Below are 27060 nucleotides of genomic sequence, written 5' to 3' on the forward strand. Positions count from 1 at the left end.
GCCACTTGACACCCGGAGACACAGTTTGGTGAGGATCGCATCAGCAGTTCCTGAGATTAGCTTTTTACATTGCATCAGGATCGGACGGGATGGACATGGGTAGCACTAGAACATGCAAGGTCAAGGTAATTCTTGGAAGATTGACCTATTTTGCAGTTTTGGGTGCACTCGTCTGGGGGCCTATCCAATATAGTGTCCAATATAATAATTATCTTGACCAAATTTGAGCGAAATTGTTTTACAGATGTGACAAGATTATATTTTTGTATATAAAGCCCATATAAAGAAAGAAAATATGATGTGACATAGGCAAGCTCTCTAGGAAAGGGGAGGATTATATAGATTTACTTCTATGCTTCCTCTCCGCCCATGAAACATTCCTGTAAGACAATATAATTCTACAGACTGTTTTGGCAGTCTCCAGAGAGAATGTGGTCTCAAGAAAAATGATCTATATCTATAATTTCCCAGTTTGACCTGTTCATTTCCCAGTTTGACCTGTTAATTTCCTCCTCTGCACTCAAAAATTTCCCCCTTACACAACATCAAGTTCCCTTTACCATTGCCCCAGGCCAGACCAAATTCTGTCAGTAAAATCTTTGTATCAATGACCTTGACCTTTGATGTACATAATGTTCATTATCAAGCTATCCATGACATTCCCTTAAAATTGGTCAGTCTGTATGACCTCTAGAGTGGTGACAAAGGACACCATGGCTAGACTGACCAACAGCCCCAACAACGTTTACACAGGTAAAAACAATACGTTTATACAGGTAAAAACAATACGTTTATACAGGTAAAAACAATACGTTTATACAGGTAAAAACAGTACTTACTACCAATTTGGCAATAACATCAATATCATTGTGGAAAACACATGTATGCTGTGATTTTGAACTTTTAACATGGCAAATGGTGGTATGTGAGGGTAGCAAATTTATAAAGGTAATTTTATAGTGAGGAAATTAAGGTTTAAGTTGGCAGTATGTTTGGGTGGTGGTTATAGATAGGTCGGAGAACTGTAAATACAACTACCCCATGCTGAAATGACAAATATCCTAATTACATTCTAAATATAAAAATTCATCCTACAACTACCAATTCTGCCTGAGACCCCTATATACATTATCAGACCAATTAGGTCTCTGAAGCTATGGTAAAAACTCGTTAAACTTTCAGGAGCTAAAAAATAACTAGAATCACAATATCATTATAAATGACATTTTATTGCAAATTGTTATTTTAAATGAATACAAAAGAAAGTTTCCACTCTTTCTTCTCCCCATACTTCAGTACAATGTAGTACACATAATATAAAGGTAATATGCTTAATAAAGGAGTCACATATGATACCTTACTGAATCAGGTAAGCTTGTATTACATATTTGTGATCTGTGCTCAAATCCCATACTGTGTGACCTTTTCTATGACCTTCAAAGTCATAAGGCCAACAAAATATTGATAACATCAGTACCTTTAAAACAATTTAACAGATATCATCATTGCATAAATCAAAACAATGATGTTGTGAGCTTATTAAATTAAACAAATCTTAACTTTTAACATACAAGTTTATCACCAAACTCAAAAGTATTTTAAATATTTTATAGTAAATCATATCAAACTATTCCAATCATTACATCAGTGGTTAAAGCCATCTAATGTAATACTGGATATAAAGGGGGCTAAAATTTCTATTGCATAGATTGACTGAGTGATGCTGAAGTAGGAACCACTTCCCAATTCCAGGGGTATTGTTCACAGTGTTAAAGAAAAACAAAACCTTTGGACATTGTACGAAGATGTAACAGGAATGCAAGAAGACAAGTACAGAAATTGTATCAGATTATATAACAGGTCCGTCCTCAGAAATACAGATACCAGGATATAACAGGTCCGTCCTCAGATATACAGATACCAGGATATAACAGGTCCGTCCTCAGAAATACAGATACCTGGATATAACAGGTCCGTCCTCAGAAATACAGATACCAGGATGAAACAGGTCTGTCCTCAGAAATACAGATACCAGGATATAACAGGTCCGTCCTCAGAAATACAGATACCAGGATATAACAGGTCTGTTGGTGATCGTGTGACTACCCAGTGGGTGATAATGTGACTGCCCTGTGGGTGACAGTGACTACCCAGTGGGTGACAGTGACTACCCAGTGGGTGATAATGTGACTGCCCTGTGGGTGACAGTGACTACCCAGTGGGTGACAGTGTGACTACCCTGTGGGTGATAGTGTGACTACCCTGTGGGTGACAGGGACTACCCTGTGGGTGACAGTGACTACCCTGTGGGTGATAGTGTGACTACCCTGTGGGTGATAGTGTGACTACCCAGTGGGTGACAGTGACTACCCTGTGGGTGACAGGGACTACCCTGTGGGTGACAGGGACTACCCTGTGGGTGATAGTGTGACTACCCTGTGGGTGACAGTGACTACCCTGTGGGTGATGGTGTGACTACCCTGTGGGTGATCGTGTGACTACCCAGTGGGTGATAATGTGACTGCCCTGTGGGTGATAGTGACTACCCAGTGGGTGATAGTGTGACTGCCCTGTGGGTGATAGTGTGACTGCACTGTGGGTGATAGTGTGACTGCCCTGAGGGTGACAGTGACTACCCTGTTGGTGACAGTGACTTCCCTGTGGGATACAGTGACTACCCTGTAGGTGACAGTGACTACCCTGTGGGTGACAGTGACTACCCTGTTGGTGACAGTGACTACCCTGTAGGTGACAGTGACTACCCTGTGGGTGACAGTGACTACCATGTGGGATACAGTGACTACCCTGTGGGTGACAGTGGCTACCATGTGGATTACAGTGACTACCCTGTGGGTGATAGTGTGACTACCCTGTAGGTGACAGTGGCTACCATGTGGGTGACAGTGACTATCCTATGGGTGACAGTGACTACCCTGTAGGTGACAGTGACTACCATGTGGGTGACAGTGACTACACTGTGGGATACAGTGACTACACTGTAGGTGACAGTGACTACCCTGTAGGTGACAGTGACTATCCTATGGGTGACAGTGACTACCCTGTAGGTGACAGTGGCTACCAAGTGGATTACAGTGACTACCCTGTGGGTGATAGTGCGACTACCCTGTGGGTGACAGTGACTATCCTATGGGTGACAGTGAATATCCTATGGGTGACAGTGGCTACCATGTGGATTACAGTGACTACCCTGTGGGTGATAGTGCGACTACCCTGTGGGTGACAGTGACTACCCTGTGGGTGACAGGGACTACCCTGTGGGTGACAGTGACTACCCTGTGGGTGACAGGGACTACCCTGTGGGTGACAGTGACTACCCTGTGGGTGACAGTGACTACCCTAAGGGTGACAGTGACTACCCTGTGGGTGAGTCTTGATTCTCTTAGTCATATTATTCTGAGGATGGATTTGTTAATCTACTTTCTGAAGTATGACAGTTGGAACAGAAAAAGACTTATTTTTATTCATTCTTAAAATTACCAAAATCTGTTATATTGTTTATTTATGTTATTTGGTATGAAATGATGGCATTTGAATATGATATCATCATAATGAAATAAACAAGATTCTGGTGACAAGGTATCATCTCCCAAGGTTGGAGGATAAACAGTTTACAATAACTGAATGTAGAATATTGACCATAATAACTGTTAATGGTATATTTCTCATCAAAGAATCTCATGTTGTTAAATATTTATTTCTCAAAGTAAATATTAAAAGACTTTGATATCTTTCAAATTTATCTCCATTCTGACAACTATGAACTACATGTACGCCAAAAGCTACCAAAACAAATCAGTAATGTTTCTATGCTGATTAACTTAAACTAAATCTCTCTAAATAACAGAGATAACCTCCACAGCCTTTAACTGAATTTCCTGACATCCGTTTTTTTCTGTGAAAATAAATTAAATTAAGGTTACCGTATAAAAGTACTCTGAGGCCATCCATCTGATTTTCTTCGACAAATTAGTTAATTAATGTCATAAACCAATTACATTTGTGAAAAATCTAAACAAACTAGAACAATCTAATAATCATTGGTCACAGAATTAGTTTAAAACAAAGCGAACAGGTAAATCAATCACAGATATGACAAGAAAGAACAAGGCACTTCATCATGTAATGCCATTTATAGGTGATGCTTTGTTAGAAATGGTATTTTCTTTAATACTTAATCAACAACATTGAAGGTAGTTGTTTTTTTTCAGTCTTCCTCTGAATTTAGAACTGATTCTACAATGTATAATTCAGGTAACTTCTCCAATTTCGTAATGACCATACATGTATATATATTATCTCACAGACACCAGTTACATGTTACTGTCAACAAATAAATGATGGTTAAGGCTGTATGCTACCTTATTGTTGAATACCTCCTTTCAAAAAGAGTTCCAAAAAGAGTTCTACAGTAACTATAGAACTGTAACATTGTATTTTATAACATAACATGGTTATTTAAATCAAGAGAAAGTTTCAACAAAATGTATACCAAGATCTAACATTGTAGTCATTCAAACAGGAATCAACAGTAAAAAATTAAACGTTGTAGGTTTCCTAAAATTATAAAACAAACCGTTGTAAGTATATACTCCAGGTAAAGGAATGCATTTTTTGTGTATAGTTCTTTATCTCAATTATAATTCATGGAAGTTAAAATCACAAATATTTTATCTCAAATGATAATTTGAGGAAGACAAAATCACAAATCTAACAAAAATTCAGTTTCCCATGAAAAAAAGGCCTTGGTAAGGTCACAAACGAAGGGACACAACTCTAATAACAGTACAAGGCAATCCAATACCCCACCCATATTATAGTACAGATAACACACACACACCATTCTCCCACACAAAGAGTATTAGCACAGATCAGTTTAGCTATATACAGGAATCAATGTATGACGCAGGAAATATATGCAAATTAGTGTCAACAAAACATGCTTTATGACAGGCAAGTAAATCAAAGACATAATCATAGAAAATTTATACCGGGTATACATAGATACATAATGTATATCTACATATATACATATCTATATTACATAAATGAATAGGGTGTTTTGTTTATAAGCTATTTGTATGTATAATCTATATTGCATGAATGATGAAAAATCAGTGTAATGGCCATATTCTAAAGCAGTGATTAAAATATATATATATATAGAAAAAATAAAATAAAATAAAACTGCTCTGCAGCTTTTGAACACAATTCTTTGCTAACTGTGTATTTGGCACCTTTACTCTTTAATAGTGATAGAATACAATGACAAGTGACAAACAACAATGTGTTATAACTAATTGTCAAATGAGATGTGAGAAAATTGCAGCAACATGATCGATGTAATTGTTATCAATGTATCCGTCCTCATTGTGTACCGTCCTTTGTTCTTTATATTCAAATTACAATTTCTGGGCATTAAAACCTTAAAAATGATGTTGACCAATTTGAATACATTATAAAAAAAAAAAAGAAAAAAAAAGAAAAAAAAAAAATTGGGATTGTTCAAATCAACATGGCACAAAAACTAGGTGAACACTGTTACTTTTTTGCCAAAAATAAATGATGAACAATAAGAATTGCATACAAAATTCGGTTGTTTGATTTAGAAATAAAAAATATAAACTACCACACGAGTGTTTTAGTCACTGCAAACGTATGGGTTTTTCCTCTTTTTGAATATTTTGTGGATTCATGCAAACAGGTTTTTTCTTTTATATATTTACAGTATACCATGGAAACATATCTTGATTACTCATTAAATATTGGAAGGTTTTAATTATTCTTGTGTATATTTCTACTGACATAATTATAATAAATATGTACATTTTTGAAATTAATCAATTAACTTGTTGAATTGTAAAATAACATATATTGCTACATCTAAAAACAATTCTGAGCCCTTATTTCAAAATCCGTCATACAATATGATATAACATCACCAAAACTAATGATAAAGCAATAAATTTACAAAATTCAATCAAATCCTGACAAGAAAAATATTTCACAACGAACATCCAAAATTACAATGTACCAATCCACAGAAACAGCTAGACAAGAGATAGGAATGTCAACAATTTGAACTGGTCTATGGCTATATTTAGTACTTAAGGATATATGCTACCTTACTAACAGAAAATCAATTTCACTGAATGGTACCTTATATTCAGCAAATTTATAATAGGAAATTAAAATTAATGCTGTCAAACTAAAAATACAGTGTACCTGAAAAAAACTCTCAGAAAATAGCATTCTTTCAGACATTGACTTGTGAAATTTAGAGTAAAAAGCTTGATAAGTAGCATAAATCACATGTAAGAAACAAACAGGTATAATATTGCTATCCTTAAGGGAGATAACTCTTTTAATAAACATTAACAAGATCTCATTACAAACAAATTGTTTTCATTATACCAATAAAACCCAAAATACCTGTGTTAAATAAACTTGTTGATTTCCAAATTTGGATAATTAAATTATAACTTGTGACTATACTGATTAAACAATATATCATATACATTGTGTATCTATATTTATTTACTAAATAAATCAAAAACAAAATGACTTTAATGTGCTTGTCCACTGCTGGCAATATTTACCTAAAAAAATCTTATAATAGTGCACCAGATTTTTTATCATCATTACAAATGAAATATTCACTAATTCAGGAAGCCAGTCGTAACATACATCTATGAATGCTATATTATTTTCTGTTTAATTTCAAATACAAATACCAAATACATTTATACATAATGTATGTGTTGACTATGTGGACTGCATTGTGTAAAGTCTGGGTTCAAACTGACATCAAGATTATTTATGACAGATTTTAAATACTGTAATAAAAGTTTTTTTCACACAATGACCTTATTTTTATAACCAGTGACATGATTTACAATCTATGTAAGCAGCTCCACTCATAACAACAGCTACATATATCTGTTTCAGATGATTACTAGAGTGGTAATATTGACGCCTCTCGATACCGTATCCATTAATCCATGAATATAAATCAAAGATGTATCTTTACTGAGAAGTAAGAACTTCAAACAAATCCAGTCTAAGTCTTTACAGCAATATTACAAAAAATCTAGGATCCATAGGTATTTTTCAAGGTAAATTTAATTTAATTAGTAATTTAATTACTACTAACTTACTTTACGTGCTATTAGTTTTATGTATATTTTCCCCTGTAGATAACCACTAACTATTTTATGTATATTTTCCCCTGTAGATAACCACTAACTATTTTATGTATATTTTCACCTGTAGATAACCACTAACTATTTTATGTATATTTTCCCCTGTAGATAACCACTAACTATTTTATGTATATTTTCCCCTGTAGATAACCACTAACTATCTTATGTATATTTTCCCCAGTAAATAACCACTAACTATTTTGTTTATTTTCTCCTGTATATAACCATTAACTAATGTATATAATATATCAAACCTATTTTTTCTGGTTGAGTATGATATATTGAAAAAGAATCCACCCCTAAAAATAGTCTTATTGGTATTTTAATATTTACAACTGATGACAGCAAGGGCCCTTCACCTCACCTCCACTGGTAATGGAGAGGTGTGTAACTGTAGGACAGGTAGTGGAGAGCTGGTCTCTGTTAATTTGATATATCTGTATCATTCATCATCAGCTGTGCAGGGGATACTTCTTTAGAAAAGTAATACTATATAGCCTTGCTTTTGTGACTTCTTCACAGCCATTAAGACAAAATAACTTAAATACCTCAAACTGATATAATAATAACGATAATAAAATACACTCGATGGTAACCTGACTCACATAGTGCTGGTAATGAAAATTATAAAGGGCAGGTCAGCCCTGAAGCTTCGTACATGGTATTAGGCCGACAGGGATACATACTTTATAAAATGTATAAAATTTCTGTATAAGTGAAGATTATACTACAATGTATGTACATTCATATCAAGTTAATACAAACAAACCAGCAATAGTTTGTTATCTACAAAATCACGTAGAAATAGTACATTATATACAAACTTGTTAAACAGCAGAATCTTGGTCTCCTGTAAAAGTTAATTGGTTCTGTCTGCCCTACATACCTCTACATGTCAGAAATATCTGGTCTTCGTCCGGACTAGATTAACTACAATATACCCACCAACCTGGGGAGTGATAAGTTTCTCACTACATATAAAATATGTCAAAAATAGCTTTTAAGTTTAATTATTCTCCACCAAAATGAGACATTTTTCGCAAATAAGAGGTGAGCATAACAAATTTTAACAGCAAAGAATTAAAGCAAGCATGCAGATGTATTTAATAAATAAGCACTATAATTCTAATTTGATTAAATGGAGCAATATGTACTTAATTGGAAGCTATATCATACTCTAAATCAAAGTGTGACTATAGTAGATTTCCCTATATCCGAATTAATCTGGAGAACAAAATCTTTGGTTTTAACAGTTTCAGAAGTGTAGAAAAAATTGATCTGTTTCGATAATCAGATACTGTACATATTTTATCACGAGTTCTAGACTAACACTCATCGAGTGATGTTACATATCAATGAAGGCACTTGATTGCTGTAAACAGTAACCGTGATCAATTAAACGTAGGGTTACTGTTACCATACATATTTCAGTGGTTATCTTATTTTCAGTGATTTAATTTGTATTAAAAGCCTAGATTTTGTTTTCGGTAATTGTAGTTTTAGTACATTGTATTTTACAGTAAGTAATGTGGGTGGTGCTAACTCATCCCGACATTAACATGCTCTAATTAATTTACTAAAATTCAGCAGTAAAATTTGATCTATTGCCTCTAAATAAATTTGTTTAATTAATTCCTAATATCAATAGTTTAAAACAGGTTAATATTTCGACTGATCTCATTGACATCTTGTATTACTACCCACACATCTTGTATCAGTACATTTATGTTTTAAGTCTGTTTTGTCATGAAATTAAGTAGAGATACCACAGTAAACCAAATTTTGATTTTAATTTTCACTTTAATGATGTGTATTGTTTGTCAATAATTTTTAATAGGTATTAGTACCATTTCTACATTAAATGTGCGTGTCACGCAATAAAAATATCACACCAATTATACTTCCTCTTGGCTTCAGAAAGTCGAAAGCCTCAAAGAGCCTAACTGATCATGAATTATCTAGCCTTTCTTGGCTTTTCAAATGTAACCAGCTTTTTCCTTATTGCCCTTGTTGAGACTGAGGGAAGGAATTCCTCCATGAATTGTAACATATCTTATTTTTTTTAATTGTATTACACTATTTCAGGCCCATTCATAAATTCAAGCACTTTGTATAGTTTAGATGTAATACTGGAATTTTACAAGAAATAAAACTTTCATGTGTTCATATCAAACAAATATGGCTTAGTCAAACTTTAAAGCAGGAGGTAAAAAAATATTTATCTAGTAATTGGGAAGGGGGGGAGCAATGCTGTTGCTTTTTGATTTGAGGAGGGGAGATTTCTATCTGAGATATTTGGGAGCCATGTGATAGTGTATCTGGAAGACCTGTATCCAGCAGTACTAAAATTCACAACATGAAAGTCCTCACATTAATTAGAACAATATCCGTACCTCTAAACTTCACAGTTTCCGAGGACTTGGAGAGCTCAAAGTAGAATAAGCTGTTTGATCCTTTGCATGGAGGCAGGACAAACAAAAAAATACACTTAATTCCTTGTTCCCACTTCATATTCCTTATATAAGTTTGTATTAGAAGGGGTGTCTCTGGCTAAGTGTGGAGGGAAGCTTATTGATAGGTTCTATTATAAAACATAGCATTATACCATGATCACATCATCCGCAGCACTTCCTTTTTTATCTTCTGTATCAGGAGTAGATAACTCTGCCTTGTTACCGTTATCATCTTCCTTGTCTAAGTCTTTCCTATTGTCTTTATCTTTGTCTCCATTCACCGATAGTTTCTCTGCGGAATCTGACCTTTTGTCATCAGTCACAGAGATGGGAGATAACTCCTCTGAAGTTGTGGATACGTTCATAGGATCATGAATTGATCGATGTTTCCATTCTAATGAGTTTTCTTTTTCTGGAAAAAAAGAAAGAAATGAAACTGAAAATAACCCAATATTAATTACTTTTATAATTTATGAAGTACTTTAACATACTAGGAACTTCTGTAATACCGTTGATATTTGTGACACTAACCTTTACTTATGTTAGGTAAAGACTGGTCCCGGGGGAGGGAACTGCTCTTTTTCTTTAACTCTGGGGGTGGAGCACCAGTCGTGAGTCCCATTTTCTTTATTTTGTCTTCCACGGACAAACGCAGGGTCGCGGAGTCCACTACCACACCTTCCTCAGTTTTGTTACCTTCTGAAGATTTGTTCTCTCCATCCAAGGAATCTGCTCATTAACAAATAGTTTACAATCTTAAATGGACTTGACAGTGTTATAAAGACAATTGGCTTTTTATACATGTAGTAAAAATAAATTCAGAAGAGTATTGTACATATGCCTAATATATCCATCATCCTATTGTCTTACAAATTAAGTGAAGGATTCATCAAACTTGTAAAATTCGGTGAATGAATTAAATGTATGAATATTAGCCATATAGACTATATAAAACTCTATGAAATCTCATTATGTATATCTGAAAAGTCCTACAAAGATGAAAACTTTCCTGTGACATTTAACACTGGCTACACAAGTCAGATCATAAAGGGAACTAATTCTACACAGTGAATGTTTGGCAGACCACTGTATTAAATAATTGTATTTGGTAGTAAGTATTTGATAAATATGAATTATCTTAGTAGGCAGTATCAGAATTTCAATAGTTCCTTCCAGTTTACAGTGGATGACTAATAATTGTAGAAACTATGTCAGAATTATAGATCTACATAGGTTAGTGGAAATAGAGCAAAGCTGAATGTCTAATTACTAAATCTTCAGCCAGTAGAAGTTGGCCCCAAAAACAATCGAGTTTAAAATATGAAAAAAAGAATCTCAACATAAACCAAAGTGCCAAGGCCACACTCATAGTTGCTGTGCATGAGGGAATGAAATACAGAAGAAAAGTAAGTAGTATATAAAAACAAGAGGCCCATGCAATGGGCCTGTATCGTTCACCTGGCTCTACAGTCACTTTAAAGTTGGTCTAGATCATTTCTGTAGATACTATGCTGATTACCATTTTTTTCAAATATTAGAGCAGGCTAGGTTAATTCATGTCAATAAATTTTCTAATCCTTCATTCTACATTGGCCTAAAATCAGGATTCTTGGCTATCGAGAAATCATTGTTTCAAGATTTAAACCTATTTTGACCGCTTGGACCTTTAAGTTAAGTCAAGATTGTTCATTTGAACAAACTTGGTAGCCCTTCAACACATCATACTACAGGCCCAATATCAAGTACCTGGGCCTCTTGGTTATTGAGAAGAAGTCATTTGAAAATTTTAGCCTATTTGATCCATTTGACCTAGAATGAAGGTCAAGGCCATTCATTTGAACAAACACAGTAGCCCTTCACCCCAGCATACTACAGGCCCAATATCAAGTCCCTGGGCCTCTTGGTTATTGAGAAGAAGTTGTTAAAAGGGAAAAGTTGACACTGGATGACGGAGGCCGCACCACCGCAGGTGAGCTAATATAAGAAGACATCTTCTTCTTTTTTTTAAATTGCATTCCTGAATGTTTTACTGATGATTATCCTATGTCATTTTAAGGAATTTTATTTACTTTAAAAAGGCTGTGGTTGCATTAAAGTTGTGATGAACGGTGAAGATGCATGTTTTAAAACCTCACTTGAATTGGAAATACTATAATTAAGTTTAATTCTTAGATCAACTAATTTGACAACTTTCATGAAGAAAAAAGTCTCTGAAATTTGATTTAATTTGTTCCCGATGAATGGGCGTACGGTCATACCTTATCTGTTCTTGTGACTTGATGAATCGCACGTTCATGTTATATATTTTGTACACGCATTTCACTATCGACTGATTCAAAACATGCAACCACTTTATTACTAACAGAATCTCTGTTGCGGAAACAAGCTTACATTAAGTTTCGCCTCATAACCACTTCAACCAGCACGGCCAGTTTTTTGTGTGGCCTATTTCTATTTCTATCCTACTTTCATTTAAGTATCATATGTAAAAACAATTGTAGATTTCACTTATCGATTTCAAATTGGAAAATCTGAGACTAAAAGCAATATTCAACGGGCGAGGGCCATTTTTATCAACCCAAGAGCTTGATGTGACTTTCCAATGTCGCATCAACTAGAGTGTATACGAGTTACCTCCCCTCGCACAAACCAGGAAGCAAGCGTAATAATTTCACAGAAAATAGTCCAGAATACAGGTCATTTTGTACGATTATAACTGTTTTTCTATAATTCATTTATCTTAAACAAATGTCTTAAAACATATAAAAGCATGAATCATATTACTTAATCACAAACAAGTACTTCGAAGAAGGAGATATTATTGTGTATTATTGGGTGGTATTATTGTCTAGTGTGTTGTTAGCCTAAGGTGGCTGTTTCACAGCACCTAAAAATTAGCATCCTTAAATAATTAGTTCACGAAAAATCATCATCTTAAAACAATAAGTCAGTAAGAAAGAGGACAAATCCTGAACTGTACTGAATGTCTGAAAGGTCCCTGACTACAACTGGAATGAGCCCTTGAGATTAATTTCACTCTTAATTACCATCGCTGACAGAGCTCGGGTTGGAACTTGTGCGGGGTGAGCTCCCAGGTTTGTTTGGAGGTTTCGGTGGACGTGGTTTAAGAAGAGGAGGAGGAGGTCTCTTTCCATCTGTAATTTCAAAGAAGGAGCAGTCATTAGTGGTTCATTGTATTAAATAATTGATAATATCATGCTGATTTAAAATAAACAGTTTTAATAATCTAATTGTATTTCGGATTGCTTTTTCTTAGTTTTCTATTTTAATAACCGATTGTTATGCATACTTCAATTGAATAGAATATCAAAATCTAACCAACTAATGTACACAGGAGTATAAAGATATTTCAATGTGTTATTCACCGATTGACTTCCTGTCTCCTGCTCCTAGAGTATCTTCCGCCTCGGAGCGCCGATTACGTGGGGCTGGTCTTGGTTTTGATGCGATTGCAGGTGTTTTGGGGGATCCGTTAGTTTGAGGTGAAGGGGAGCTTGCTGTAGATCCTCCGCCTGGCGAGGTAGCTGTTGGAGATTCCTCGTCATCTAATACATTATTCTGAAATTTGAAAAGATTTTATTCTTAGTCTCTTCTCAGTTGTCAGCGGACTTTTAATTAGTCTACCACTCCTGAATGAAGTTGAGAAGAAAATATGACATCCCTGTGTGATGTTGAACAAGAAAACTGGAAATTATTAAGTTTCAACTTTGGAAGTCCAGAAAGACACTTAACCAGATTACAAAGAAGAGCTCCGCAAGCGGGAGCATGATATGCCCGTCATGCCAACGAGCCAAAACCCCGTAATATATGTTAAACATAATTGTTTCTAGTTGTATTGTGCAAAATCTTTAAGAAATTGAATGAAAAATAGAAAAGTTTATTCATTTTCTACACAATGCCCATATTTGGCAATAAAAGGGATATAACTCTGCTAAAGTAAATCGCGAAATTCTGTAACACTAACTCGCTTGAGCTTTTGTGCCATAAAATATTTGTAGCCAGTTTCATAAAAATCTGTTGATAAATTAAGGCTAGACAGCACTAACAAGGAATAGTCAATGGATAGACGTACGGACACAGCACAGGGTATACCATAATACGATCGCCGTTTCTGATATTTTGACCAATCAAATCACTGCTTACAAATGACAATGGGGATAATGAAAAGCTTATCTGGTATATTTTGCTATAAGAATGCAATAAACAGAATATCTAACAGTAACTTCAGTAATACGAAATATATTTCACGAGTGGGGCAAATATCTTAATCAAAATAATTTTATCAAAATATCAGCCTCACTTATGAAATATATTTGGTATTACTGAAGACACTGTTAAATATCCTCTATTTCTTCTGAAACTACGCACCGAGGAGAATCTTTTGTTCTGTCGAATCTGTTGCATCATATTCTCGCTGAAACCCATTGGTTTTCCTCCGCCATAGCCAAACTTGGGTTTCATGGGTTGCTTAACCTCAGGTTCAGGTTCGGCCTTGGGTTCAGCTTTGGGTTCGGCCTTAGGTTCCACCTTGGTTTCTGCCTTGGGTTCGGCCTGGAGTTCTGGAGAAGGCTCACGGACAACCTGTGGCTCCGGTGTAGGGTCTCTAGACACTTCCTTCACTGTCTCAGCAGGTTTCTTCTCTGCCTCTAAAATACACATGAATAGCAGGCATTTAATTTACGTGATGCAGTCTCTAGGAGGGTTGATATCAATAAAATATTACCTCAACCTTACAAACATACATCATGTACAACTTAATAGTCCTGTTGCTGTCCAATCAAATGTGATTTTTTTTTTTGGGTGTTTGTGTCAATTTAATTAATGATTAATTCATTTTCTCAGAAATTTCCAAAGTCTGTAAGACATAAATTCAGGACGGAACAGAGAAGACATGAATAACACTATATGCCCCCCCCCCCGACATAAAAATATACATACGTGTAAGTAATTTCTAAACATAAGGATTGCCAGGGTTGAGAGGCCCTGGGTTCAACCCCATTAAAAATAAACGTCCTCAAACACAAGAGGGCTTTCATAAACAAGTAACACATGTATTAATGTAGAACGAATTAATATCAATAAAATATTACCTTGACCTTAAATATATGTACAACTGAATAGTCCTGTTCAATCCAATCAAATCTAAGAAATTAATATTAATACAGAGTGCAATGACCAATCACCTTCCAGTATGTTAATCAGAAGTACATTATAATTAGGATTTTCCTACAATAAGACCACACCTGTAGGTTTCTCCACCTTGGTCTCCTCCGCAGCCTTGCCGTTCCTATCTGGGGATTTGTCTGCCTTCTTATCCTTTTTATTCTTGAAAGGAGACAGTCTCACTTTAGAGTTCCTCTCAAATAGTCCTCCCCCCTTGTTCGATGAACTTGATCGGTCTGGCGAGGATCCCTTCGCCTTGCTGCGGTCTGGTGACTTGTCTGCTTTAGCAGACTCATCAACGGATGGTTTCTTTTTTCTCCCAAATAAACCTGCAAATCTGTTGGTAGAGAATGTATACCTAGGGTTAGAACCCACGTCCCTATAAATTTTGGAATCTGTCACAGTAGTGTAGAGATTTTATCAAATGAATTTATATTTTATAAACTCAGGTTTCAAGTTACTACACTAACTTCGAAAGTCACAAAACAAAACTCTGCTCAGCTACTGTAAATATACTGAGGAATTGGAAAAACAGCTTACAGGAACAAAACTCACCCTGATCTCTTAGGCTCCTTATCTTTATCTTTTTGACTCTTCTCCTTTTTAACTTTGACATCTGAGGCTGACTTACTGCAAAGATACACAATTTGGACTTGCCTGTTTACACAAAAAAATTTTTTACCGAGAATTTTCAGATAGCTACAGGATACAGGATGGATCGAGTGCTAATATGCTGTTAAAAACACTGCTGTGAGATTAGGAACAAATAGTTGATCACATATATTAAAGATTAAAGAACAAAGTTCAAGGAAATAAACATAAGGCTTGTATACTAATCAATTAATTATTTGGTGATAAGAAAGGTTGATGGATATTTGACAGCCACCAAAACATACCTGGACTTTGTATTAATTGGGTAGTACATGTATTCAGATCCACGAGGGATGTACCTAAGGCAACAGGCTGATTTCAGTATATCACTACCTCCCCTGTAAACTGTCTACAACCTAAAATAATCAGTAAAGCAGACAAAGGCACTGACCTTGACTGACCACGTGTGACCTCTACCACTGGCGTTGTCACTGTATTCTCCTTTATGGTTTGCCTGTTGAAGAACATGTCCAGACCTTCGTCAGCTTGAAGAGGTTCACTCATTGCTAGTTTTGCTGTGGCAGTTGGTCGCCGTGACTGATGGTTCTTTTGCCTCTTGACACGACCCTTGTTGGGATTTAACAGTTTTGGACCACTTTGTCCGAAGTTGTCCAAGTCAATGGTGTCTGACAAATCAATCAAATGCATTGTAAACTTTCAACATAATCAATTATACATTGGAAGGATTTGTTTTCTTAATAAACTTGAACATTTCAAAAACAAAAATTAGCATTATTCTGTGTATGCCACAATGCACATAAACTTTTGCTGCAAGATAAATTCCCAAAATGTTCTCGTAACTAAAAGACATGTAGTAAACAGCGACCTTTACCTTGACCCAAAAACCCTGAAACTCCAGTGTGTTTAATTAACAATTAAACGCTTGGTAGATTGTATTTATTGGCAAGATCAATGCAATCTGGGTGACAGATAAATAGAATGACGCCCTGTCAGGGCGTCATGAATATTTATCTGCCACCCAGATTGACAATAAATACAATCTAACAAGCGTTTAATTGTTATATTTACATTAAGATACGTTAAACTTCACTTTCTCTTTGCGAAATCTGGGGTTTAAGTTCAGCTATTCCCCTGTTTGCTCAATTGAAAGAACGGCACATGTCAAATCGATTTCATTGTAGTGCTTGGGTTGCATTCAAATTGATGTGTAATACAAAGCCTCGGCGTGACTATGATCAACGAAGCACCAAAATGACGTCATAATTACGCGATTGTTCTAAGTCGAAATCGTTGCTATGTTTGATTCACCCGCAACGCATTGCTAAACATCTTTTTGACGCCGACGGAAGTGACGTCATGTGATCTGGGCTGCATTTATACGGTGATCAATACCATCTGGTTTAACACAGGAGTAATGGGAGACTGTCACACAGAATGTAAATACAGTGGACCCGCGATAATCCGGACGCCGATAGTCCGGAAAACTCACAGTCCGGACGGAATAGCACGGGAACTGATTTCCGTAACGTTATTTGTACTCACCAGTCCGGAAATTCCGATTCCGATTCCGGAAACCCATTTTGGGAACGGAACGTACTTTTTAATAGTAATTTTCCCGCAATAATCCGGACGATTTTTTCACCACGAGGAGAGAAAAATGTCGGGGCAAGTCACCCGTGTCGACAGCTGTACAGACTATCACTTGATTCGGTGCGTAGTCATAGCGACCGCTGCCAGGTCATAGCCCCGGGTGTTTACCTGTGTTACAATGTAGCTCTGTTTTTATAGCAAGAATTCATGCACTAACATACAGTACGTGATACGATAATTAATCAATCTCAAATTTATGATCAGTAATTTAAAACATCATTAACACTTGTATTGGGTAAACACGGATATCGCCTTGTAGGCCTAACACCATTACGGGAAACGACGACTCATGTGTGTTGTTTGTAGGTCACATATGCCCGCTATAAATAAAACAACTTTCACTTTACATGTTCTTTTAAAAACATAGTTTATTTTCTAGTTTCTACAAAATAAAACAAAACTAGAATCATATCAGAAACATAAGTATATTTATTGTTAAAAAGACTGACAATTAGACGTGTTTATGAAACGTCCCGGATTGTGTATCATCAAGGGAGATAACTCTTACACGACAATTTTTTTGACCTGGTAGACGAAATTTGGCAGTCCGGAAAACTCGTAATCCGGACGGTTTGGGCTGGGAACGAAGGTGTTCGGATTATCGAGGGTCCACTGTATGACATTATGGTCCTTAATCATTAAGTAAAGTTTGATAAAATCAAGGAATGAAACTACTGACAAACTTTGGTGTTACATACAAGACGGATGGAAAGGAAAACTATAGTTGTAGTTTTGTAGTATGAAATGGTGGGCTGATGTATATACCGTAAATATTCGCGTATAATGCACACTTTCCCCATAATTTGATGAGCGTAAAAAATCCACTGCGCACTATACACACTATACCTTTGCCCATCTGTCAAATCTGATGGGTGATTCCAATTAAATGTTGTAATGTAGCTTTGATAACTTACAGATTCCTATCCAGGTGCTATGCTGTAGAATTTAGCCACCGTGCAGTTAAACATTATAATTTTTTTTTTTGAAAATGAACCTCAAAAACTTACCTTCACCCTATACACGAGTGTGCACTATACACGAATATTTATGGTACTAGTAACTTTTGTAGCACAAAACAGTGGGTAGATGTTTTATATTACTGATACTGTAGCTACCTGATGTGACAGAAGATGACAGCGAGCTTGGCGGCTCTTCAGGAATGGATTCAGTCTTGTGGAGTTGACTGTTGTTGGCAAGGTCTTCTGTCGATCCCACTAAATAAGACAATTATATAATTTAATGCCACTTCAAGACTCACCTGCACTTCTTTCAATACATGGCTGATATTTTTGATGCTTTTATACTTACAGTTTAAGTCTGATATCATACGGTGGGCAAAATCACCAGCCACCAATATACAGTCAAACCTGCTAGAATGGTCACTTTGAATAGGCAATCACCTCCGTTCTTCGGCCAGTCTGTGGTCCGCCCGATGGAAAATACTATATAATGAACCTTAAATAAGATGTCACCCGTCTAACACGGCCAGTGGTCACTAAAATCTAGCACTAGTCGTTATCTTATCCTGCATTGAGCAGCCATTGTGTCCGGAGTTAATTAACAACCGAGATGATCACATGACCGGATTTTACTATCGATCATCACATGATTTGTTTTGTTTATGATAATCTTCACACTTGTCGAGTCTTTGCAGGATTAAGCATTATCGTGCAAACCGAGGCTGATCATAGCAAACGTTATGTGAAATGTGCAAACAAACTACAATTGGAGATTTTTTTCAGAAGCAATAAATTTATGAAATTTTGTTTTGTTGTGAGTAAACCTGGATTTACCAGCCACCTGTCTGAGCAGCCAATTTCTGTCGGTCCCTTGGATGACCGCTTAATACAGGTTTGACTGTATGTACAAACATATGAAGTAAAATTGGAGTTGTGATCGACTGAAAACCCAGCCTCTAAAAATACAAGATTTTTGTGTCTATTTATAGCCTGTTAATTATTGTCTTTGATATGTCATGCTAAACTAATATACATATCCTTTGTTTCTGAAGAAACAGAAAAGCCTGTTTTCGATAATTTCCTTGAACTTAAGCCTACTTCCATCAGTACCAGGTAAATAACATTTATATATATATATGGTAAACCTCCGGTTAGTTCGAACAAAATTAGATAACAATTGACGAACCTGTTCGAATTATTCGAAATTATGCTTCAGAAAATAAGCCAGAGTTCGAACTATCCGAGTCTATATATCGCCGAAAATCTCGGCAGAGTAAAATCATTAGACACAAACACACCCATTGTAGATCTGATACGTAACAACGGCGGTCTGAACAATGGCACATTTATAAATAAGTAAAATGATAGTATTTTATTTAATTCAATGTTAATTGATCGTTAAATATTCTTCATTTCGCGATAACTATGATGGTTATTGCGCAAAGCCGCTCGGGCAATGCATAGCCTATAGGCCCCAAAACAGTACAGTACACGATTCATTTGTGACACAAAAGTTAAACATTTGTACAGTATAATTTCCACATGGCTATATTTTTTATCTGAATCAGAAACTATCGCTTTATTATTGTAATAAATGGTCTCTTTAATACATCGAAAGCATAGTCTACATAACTTGTTGCGTTTACGAAAGCAATAAAAATAGGCGATATATGTCGATAAAATTAGGTCAGAACATCAACATGTCTGCTTTTAAATATGCCCAGTCGTATTATCTACCAAACATATATTTGATGCCTGCAAAATTATCCATCTCTAATTGGGACACATGCGGATTGTTTTGACTGGATATGAATGCTTTTTCACATCACTCAGCATGACCGGGCGGCCGATCCTTTCAACTTTAGTGCAAGCGACAACTCGCGTGGCCTGCTTACCTAGCGTGAGGTCGCAGGTTTTCAGGTAATAATTATGAGATGTCCAGTCACAATTAAATAATCATAATGCTAAGTTAACACTATATTTGAAAATACACGGATGATTTCTTAGTTTGCTATAACCACCGCGAATACAAATATCGCATGTTATTTATACATTGTCGGGGCCTAAATTTGCAATCAGCTGTCTCGTGCGTGGTGTATTTTGCAATGTAAAAACTGAATTAACGCTAAAATATGTGGCATATATTAAATCACAGACGCATTCCAATGATCACACATACAATCTAATAACCAAAACGTGCCTGTTGATCAAATTTAAGACTTGGCATTTTTTCTGGGCCGGTCGTCGGGACCGGGTCGTCGTGAGCTTTCAATGGAGTTTGCTGAAAAAAATCTTACTTTACGTTCTTATTTTGACAAGTTCGAACTATCCGAAATAGTGTCAGTTATAAACAACCAGAGTTCGAACTATTAGTAAAGCTAAAAAATATTGTTTTCTTGAAAAAAAATGTGTGTTCAAACTATCCGCGTGTTCGAACTAACCGGAGGTTTACTGTATATACTGACAACAATAGGTTGATATAATTTTGCTATTTTGGAGGACCTTTATATAAATACTAGATTAAGAATAGAGTTTATAAATACCAGATTTAGGAATATCGCATGTCACAATACCTTGTTTACCTGTAATACTTGGACTGGTCAGTTGCTTGGTAACCCCCTGACCTTCACTCTGTTGCTTGGCAACACCCTGACCTTGACTCTCAGACTTTCCTGAGACTGATAACAGCACAGACCTTCTCTTGATCCGAGGCTTGGGAACAGGATCATGTGAAGTAGGGGTGGATTCTGGGGAGGGACCAGCCAATGTGGGTGTGGTCTGAGGGGTGGTGACTGGTGTAACCTTTGGGGTTGTTTGTATAGGGTCAACATGTTCACCTTTGGGAGGAGAAATTTCAGCAGTGGCTTCCAATTTTTGGTTGTGCATTTGTAAAGCTTTTTGTACCTGCTCAGCATCTGGTAAGGAAGCAAGCATGGTTAGCATTTCAACACTACAAAGCACGCAGTTATAGAATTGTCAATGTAAACCAAAAAACTTTTTAAAGGAATATTTCGAAAAAAATAAATGGACATATTACACAATTCTTCATTTTTCACAGTGACTTATATTTAACATTATCACATTCTTATTTTTGAAAATGAAACACCATTTTAGAAATTCTATTTCAGCTTTTTGGTTTACATATCTGTTTATATAGTGTATGATATGATCTGTCCCTAGTAGTGGTAAGCCTGTCTACAGTGGTTGGTAAGCCTGTCTACAGTGGTCGGTAAGCCTGTCTACAGTGGTCTGTAAGCCTGTCTACAGTGGTCAGTAAGCCTGTCTACAGTGGTCGGTAAGCCTGTCTACAGTGGTCGGTAAGCCTGTCTACAGTGGTCAAGAAGTCTGTCTACAGTGGTCAAGATACCTGTCTACAGTGGATAGTAAGCCTGTCTACAGTGGTCAGTAAGCCTGTCTGTAGTGGTCAGTAAGCCTGTCTACAGTGGTCAGTCAACCTACTGTCTACAGTGGTCAGTTATTCTACTGTCTACAGTGGTCGGTATGCCTGTCTATAGTGGTCAGTTAACCTACTGTCTACAGTGGTCTGTAAGCCTGTCTACAGTGGTCTGTAAGCCTATTGTCTACAGTGGTCTGTAAGCCTGTCTACAGTGGTCAGTCAACCTACTGTCTACAGTGGGCGGTATGCCTGTCTATAGTGGTCAGTTAACCTACTGTCTACAGTGGCCGGTAAAACTACTGTCTACAGTAGTCAGTAAGCCTACAGTCTACAGCGGTCAGTTCTTGAAATAGGCTTTACTAATATCTTGACCAAATATAACTGATATTTTGATAAAAACCACTGTTGACAAGGATTACGACTAGAGGGCAGTGTGATGCCTTATAAACCCTGCCTTTTATAGAGAGAATTAAAGTTAGTGATAAAAATCCAACCAGTATAGAGGGCAGTGTAGTGACAAGTATTCCTTATAACCACTAGATGGCAGTGCAGCAATCTATCAATATTTTAACCACTAGAAGGCAGTGTAATGTCTTATATTCCCTGTATTTTATAACTATAAGAGATTAATGCTGGGTATGATAAAATCAACCACTAGATGGCGGTGCAGTTTAATAGAAAAAAAGGGCAGGGTATTAACTATTATACACTTATGTCCACAAGAGGGCAGTGTACTAATTAGTATACACTTTAAACCCTCAACATCATTAATGTAAAACATATTCTACTGATAAGGAGTATTTTTTAGAAGTAGCATTGTCTGTAACATTTAATTAATGGCAGATATAAAACTATTCTTGGTTTATAAGGCAACACACTGGCTTCTATCTAATAATGGTACTTATACAGTGATAACACACAGGTATAATTATTTATATACATGATATATGGTATATGATACAGATACACAGGATTGTCAGTACAGTAGAGTGATGGGCCTTGGCAGAGAATCAGAAGTGCACAAGAGTGATGGAAAAATGTATAAAATATGTTTCAGAGAAATTCTTACAGGATGAAATTCTCAATTGTTTTTAACCTTGTCTAGTTTAACTATTAATGACCTAAATGTCATTAGCAATAAAATTTTAGAAATATGAATTATGTGTCAACCCCCTGTACAGCCCTGGTTCTGCTGCTGAGGTTTCTGGATAAATCATGATATATACATACTCTATGTAGTAATTTATATAGTTATATGATATAAACATATAGTATGTAGTAATTTATATAATCATATCTTTTGTAAAAATAATATGCATGCTACTTCTAATGAAACATGATATATATAACTACAAGAAGGAAACTTCAAACATATTAATTGGTTTAAGCCTTTGGGAAAAGTCTGTACATACTGGTAAGTATCCCTCAGTCATTAAAAGTAAATTCATGACTAAATCTAGTACCTATAAATTTGTATTAAGAGCTACCAATTATGTGTAATAAATCATTTGTGTTGCTGTTATGGAAAAGAAAACCAAACCATGGACTGATGTGATATATTATATTATTTGGAGTCTCAGGGTTAGATATTTTAGATAGTCTATGACAACCTCCACATTGATCCATCATCAAAATATTAATAAGTGTTAAATCACTGATCTAATTACTTACTGTCTCCTGTAAATCACTGATCCCCTACTGACCTGCTATCCTAATAACTTATATCACTGATCCCCTACTGACCTGCTACCCTAATAACTTATATCACTGATCCCCTACTGACCTGCTATCCTAATAACTTACTGTCTCATTTATATCACTGATCCCCTACTGACCTGCTACCCTAATAACTTACTGTCTCATTTATATCACTGATCCCCTACTGACCTGCTACCCTAATAACTTACTGTCTCATTTATATCACTGATCCCCTACTGACCTGCTACCCTAATAACTTACTGTCTCATTTATATCACTGATCCCCTACTGACCTGCTACCCTAATTATCATGCACTTTACTCTGTATATATGTTGTGAATACACATGTCAACCCAAGTTCAGTAATCACTGATTTTTGTAAAACATATTAATATGACATTGTTCTTTGTAAAAAATAAGATTTGTCTTACTTTTGCCTTTATCCATGAAATTCAAATCTCCCCAAGGAATTCCTGGATATGTCCTTTGTTCTATCTTTAAAGTTTTTTTTCTGACATAGTTTAGAAATGTTGTTTTTTTCAAGTAAAGACACGTTATTGTTCTATCTTATTATGTATACATCATTTTGATATAAAGAAGAATACATCTTAATGGACAATATGGCGATATAGACATACACAGCTTTACCTTTTCCTGACATCTTTCTTCCTGTTAAAAAGTTTTATATTGGACAAGTAATATCATTTTGTCATGAATTAATATCAGGTATCTAATCATTTCTTTATAGTTTGTGTCAAGGTGTGCTTCAGAGTTACTTCTTCATGGGAAAATGACAATTTTTTATATTATATATATGTTCATAACAAATTCCATCAGATGAGAGGACATCGTTTGTTTTATCTGAAATTTGGTAAAAGATTCTAAAAAGTAAATAAGGTTGAGCTGAATCTGTGAATTTTAAATTACTTCGTAATAAGCAGAACTTGTATTAAGTCTGTGTGTCTTATGATTGTAGTATTTTACCAGTAAATGTAAAATGTACAATTTAGTTTCTCTGTTATGAATAAATGTATATGTAGACTTAATGAAGCTCCTTATTTTACTGACACCCAGGAAATATGAATAAGATGACTCAATGGTGAACATGTATATGAAGAAGAAAATATGATTTGATGTGGTGAATACTAAGCGTTTTAGTAGATTTGAAAAACTACCTCTGAGACAGATTGAGATCTCAAATTCTTTACTACGAGGTAATTTGTATTGAAATAACTTCATCTGAAAGACTCAAAATTGATTTTCTTTAAAAAAGTGATCAAATCTTTATTAAAATTTTGAGATCCCAATGCTATCTACTAATTCAGAGAAATTAACAACCACCCAAGTTAGTAATAGTATTATATTAGTTCTAGCTAGCTTACTAAGTCTAATACCAGACCAGATGCAGCTTGTCTATCAAAACTAAACCAGGGCATGGAAATTCTACAAACCCATAACTAAACCAGGGCATGGAAATTCTACAAACCCATAACTAAACCAGGGCATGGAAATTCTACAAACCCATAACTAAACCAGGGCATGGAAATGTAACTCGACAAACCCATAACTAAACCAGGGCATGGAAATGTAACTCTACAAACCCATAACTAAACCAGGGCATGGAAATGTAACTCGACAAACCCATAACTATATAAACCAGGGCATGGAAATGTAACTCGACAAACCCATAACTAAACCAGGGCATGGAAATGTAACTCTACAAACCCATAACTAAACCAGGGCATGGAAATGTAACTCGACAAACCCATAACTATATATAAACCAGGGCATGGAAATGTAACTTGACAAACCCATAACTAAACCAGGGCATGGAAATGTAACTCTACAAACCCATAACTATATATAAACCAGGGCATGGAAATGTAACTTGACAAACCCATAACTAAACCAGGGCATGGGAATGTAACTCGACAAACCCATAACTAAACCAGGGCATGGAAATGTAACTTGACAAACCCATAACTAAACCAGGGCATGGGAATGTAACTCGACAAACCCATAACTAAACCAGGGCATGGAAATGTAACTTGACAAACCCATAACTAAACCAGGGCATGGAAATGTAACTCTACAAACCCATAACTAAACCAGGGCATGGAAATGTAACTCGACAAACCCATAACTATATAAACCAGGGCATGGAAATGTAACTCGACAAACCCATAACTAAACCAGGGCATGGAAATGGAACTCAACAAACCCATAACTAAACCAGGGCATGGAAATGTAACTCGACAAACCCATAACTAAACCAGGGCATGGAAATGTAACTTGACAAACCCATAACTATATATAAACCAGGGCATGGAAATGTAACTCGACAAACCCATAACTATATATAAACCAGGGCATGGAAATGTAACTCGACAAACCCATAACTAAACCAGGGCATGGAAATGTAACTCGACAAACCCATAACTATATAAACCAGGGCATGGAAATGTAACTCGACAAACCCATAACTAAACCAGGGCATGGAAATGTAACTCGACAAACCCATAACTAAACCAGGGCATGGAAATGTAACTTGACAAACCCATAACTAAACCAGGGCATGGAAATGTAACTTGACAAACCCATAACTATATAAACCAGGGCATGGAAATGTAACTTGACAAACCCATAACTAAACCAGGGCATGGAAATGTAACTATACAAACCCATAACTAAACCAGGGCATGGAAATGTAACTCGACAAACCCATAACTATATAAACCAGGGCATATAAATGTAACTTGACAAACCCATAACTATATATAAACCAGGGCATGGAAATGTAACTTGACAAACCCATAACTATATATAAACCAGGGCATGGAAATGTAACTTGACAAACCCATAACTATATATAAACCAGGGCATGGAAATGTAACTTGACAAACCCATAACTATATATAAACCAGGGCATGGAAATGTAACTCAACAAACCCATAACTATATATAAACCAGGGCATGGAAATGTAACTTGACAAACCCATAACTATATATAGACCAGGGCATGGAAATGTAACTTGACAAACCCATAACTATATATAAACCAGGGCATGGAAAAGTAACTCTACAAACCCATAACTATATATAAACCGGGGCATGAAAATGTAACTCGACAAACCCATAACTATAAACCAGGGCATGGAAATGTAACTCGACAAACCCATAACTAAACCAGGGCATGGAAATGTAACTCGACAAACCCATAACTAAACCAGGGCATGGAAATGTAACTCGACAAACCCATAACTATATATAAACCAGGGCATGGAAATGTAACTCGACAAACCCATAACTAAACCAGGGCATGGAAATGTAACTATACAAACCCATAACTATATATAAACCAGGGCATGGAAATGTAACTCGACAAACCCATAACTAAACCAGGGCATGGAAATGTAACTCTACAAACCCATAACTAAACCAGGGCATGGAAATGTAACTTGATAAACCCATAACTATATATAAACCAGGGCATGGAAATGTAACTCGACAAACCCATAACTATATAAACCAGGGCATGGAAATGTAACTTGACAAACCCATAACTAAACCAGGGCATGGAAATGTAACTCGACAAACCCATAACTAAACCAGGGCATGGAAATGTAACTCGACAAACCCATAACTAAACCAGGGCATGGAAATGTAACTCGACAAACCCATAACTAAACCAGGGCATGGAAATGTAACTCGACAAACCCATAACTAAACCAGGGCATGGAAATGTAACTCGACAAACCCATAACTAAACCAGGGCATGGAAATGTAACTATACATACCCTCTACATCTACAATAGGGTTTTTTCTGTACAGAGACATTCCACTCCTTGGATTATTTTGCTGTTATGATTTTTTTGATAATGTTGACA

The 27060-nt window shown here is 35.9% G+C and overlaps 1 protein-coding gene across 1 annotated transcript in view; it reads right to left on the reverse strand.

The window, feature by feature from the left end:
- Nucleotides 1-1208: 1208 nt before the first annotated feature.
- Nucleotides 1209-27060, reverse strand: part of LOC117337029 (F-actin-uncapping protein LRRC16A-like) — an 84162-nt gene continuing 58310 nt past the window's right edge. The window contains exons 29-38 of the mRNA XM_033897777.1: nt 20661-20993; nt 18235-18333; nt 15900-16134; nt 15413-15487; nt 14938-15194; nt 14063-14340; nt 13060-13252; nt 12721-12828; nt 10205-10402; nt 1209-10085 (exon numbers count right to left, since the gene is read on the reverse strand). Coding sequence (XP_033753668.1) covers nt 9820-10085; nt 10205-10402; nt 12721-12828; nt 13060-13252; nt 14063-14340; nt 14938-15194; nt 15413-15487; nt 15900-16134; nt 18235-18333; nt 20661-20993 — 2042 coding nt within the window. The 3' untranslated portion in view covers nt 1209-9819. The remainder of the gene's footprint in view (nt 10086-10204; nt 10403-12720; nt 12829-13059; nt 13253-14062; nt 14341-14937; nt 15195-15412; nt 15488-15899; nt 16135-18234; nt 18334-20660; nt 20994-27060) is intronic.

This window comes from Pecten maximus, chromosome 11 (genome assembly GCF_902652985.1).
Source record: "Pecten maximus chromosome 11, xPecMax1.1, whole genome shotgun sequence".
Lineage (NCBI taxonomy): Eukaryota > Metazoa > Mollusca > Bivalvia > Pectinida > Pectinidae > Pecten > Pecten maximus.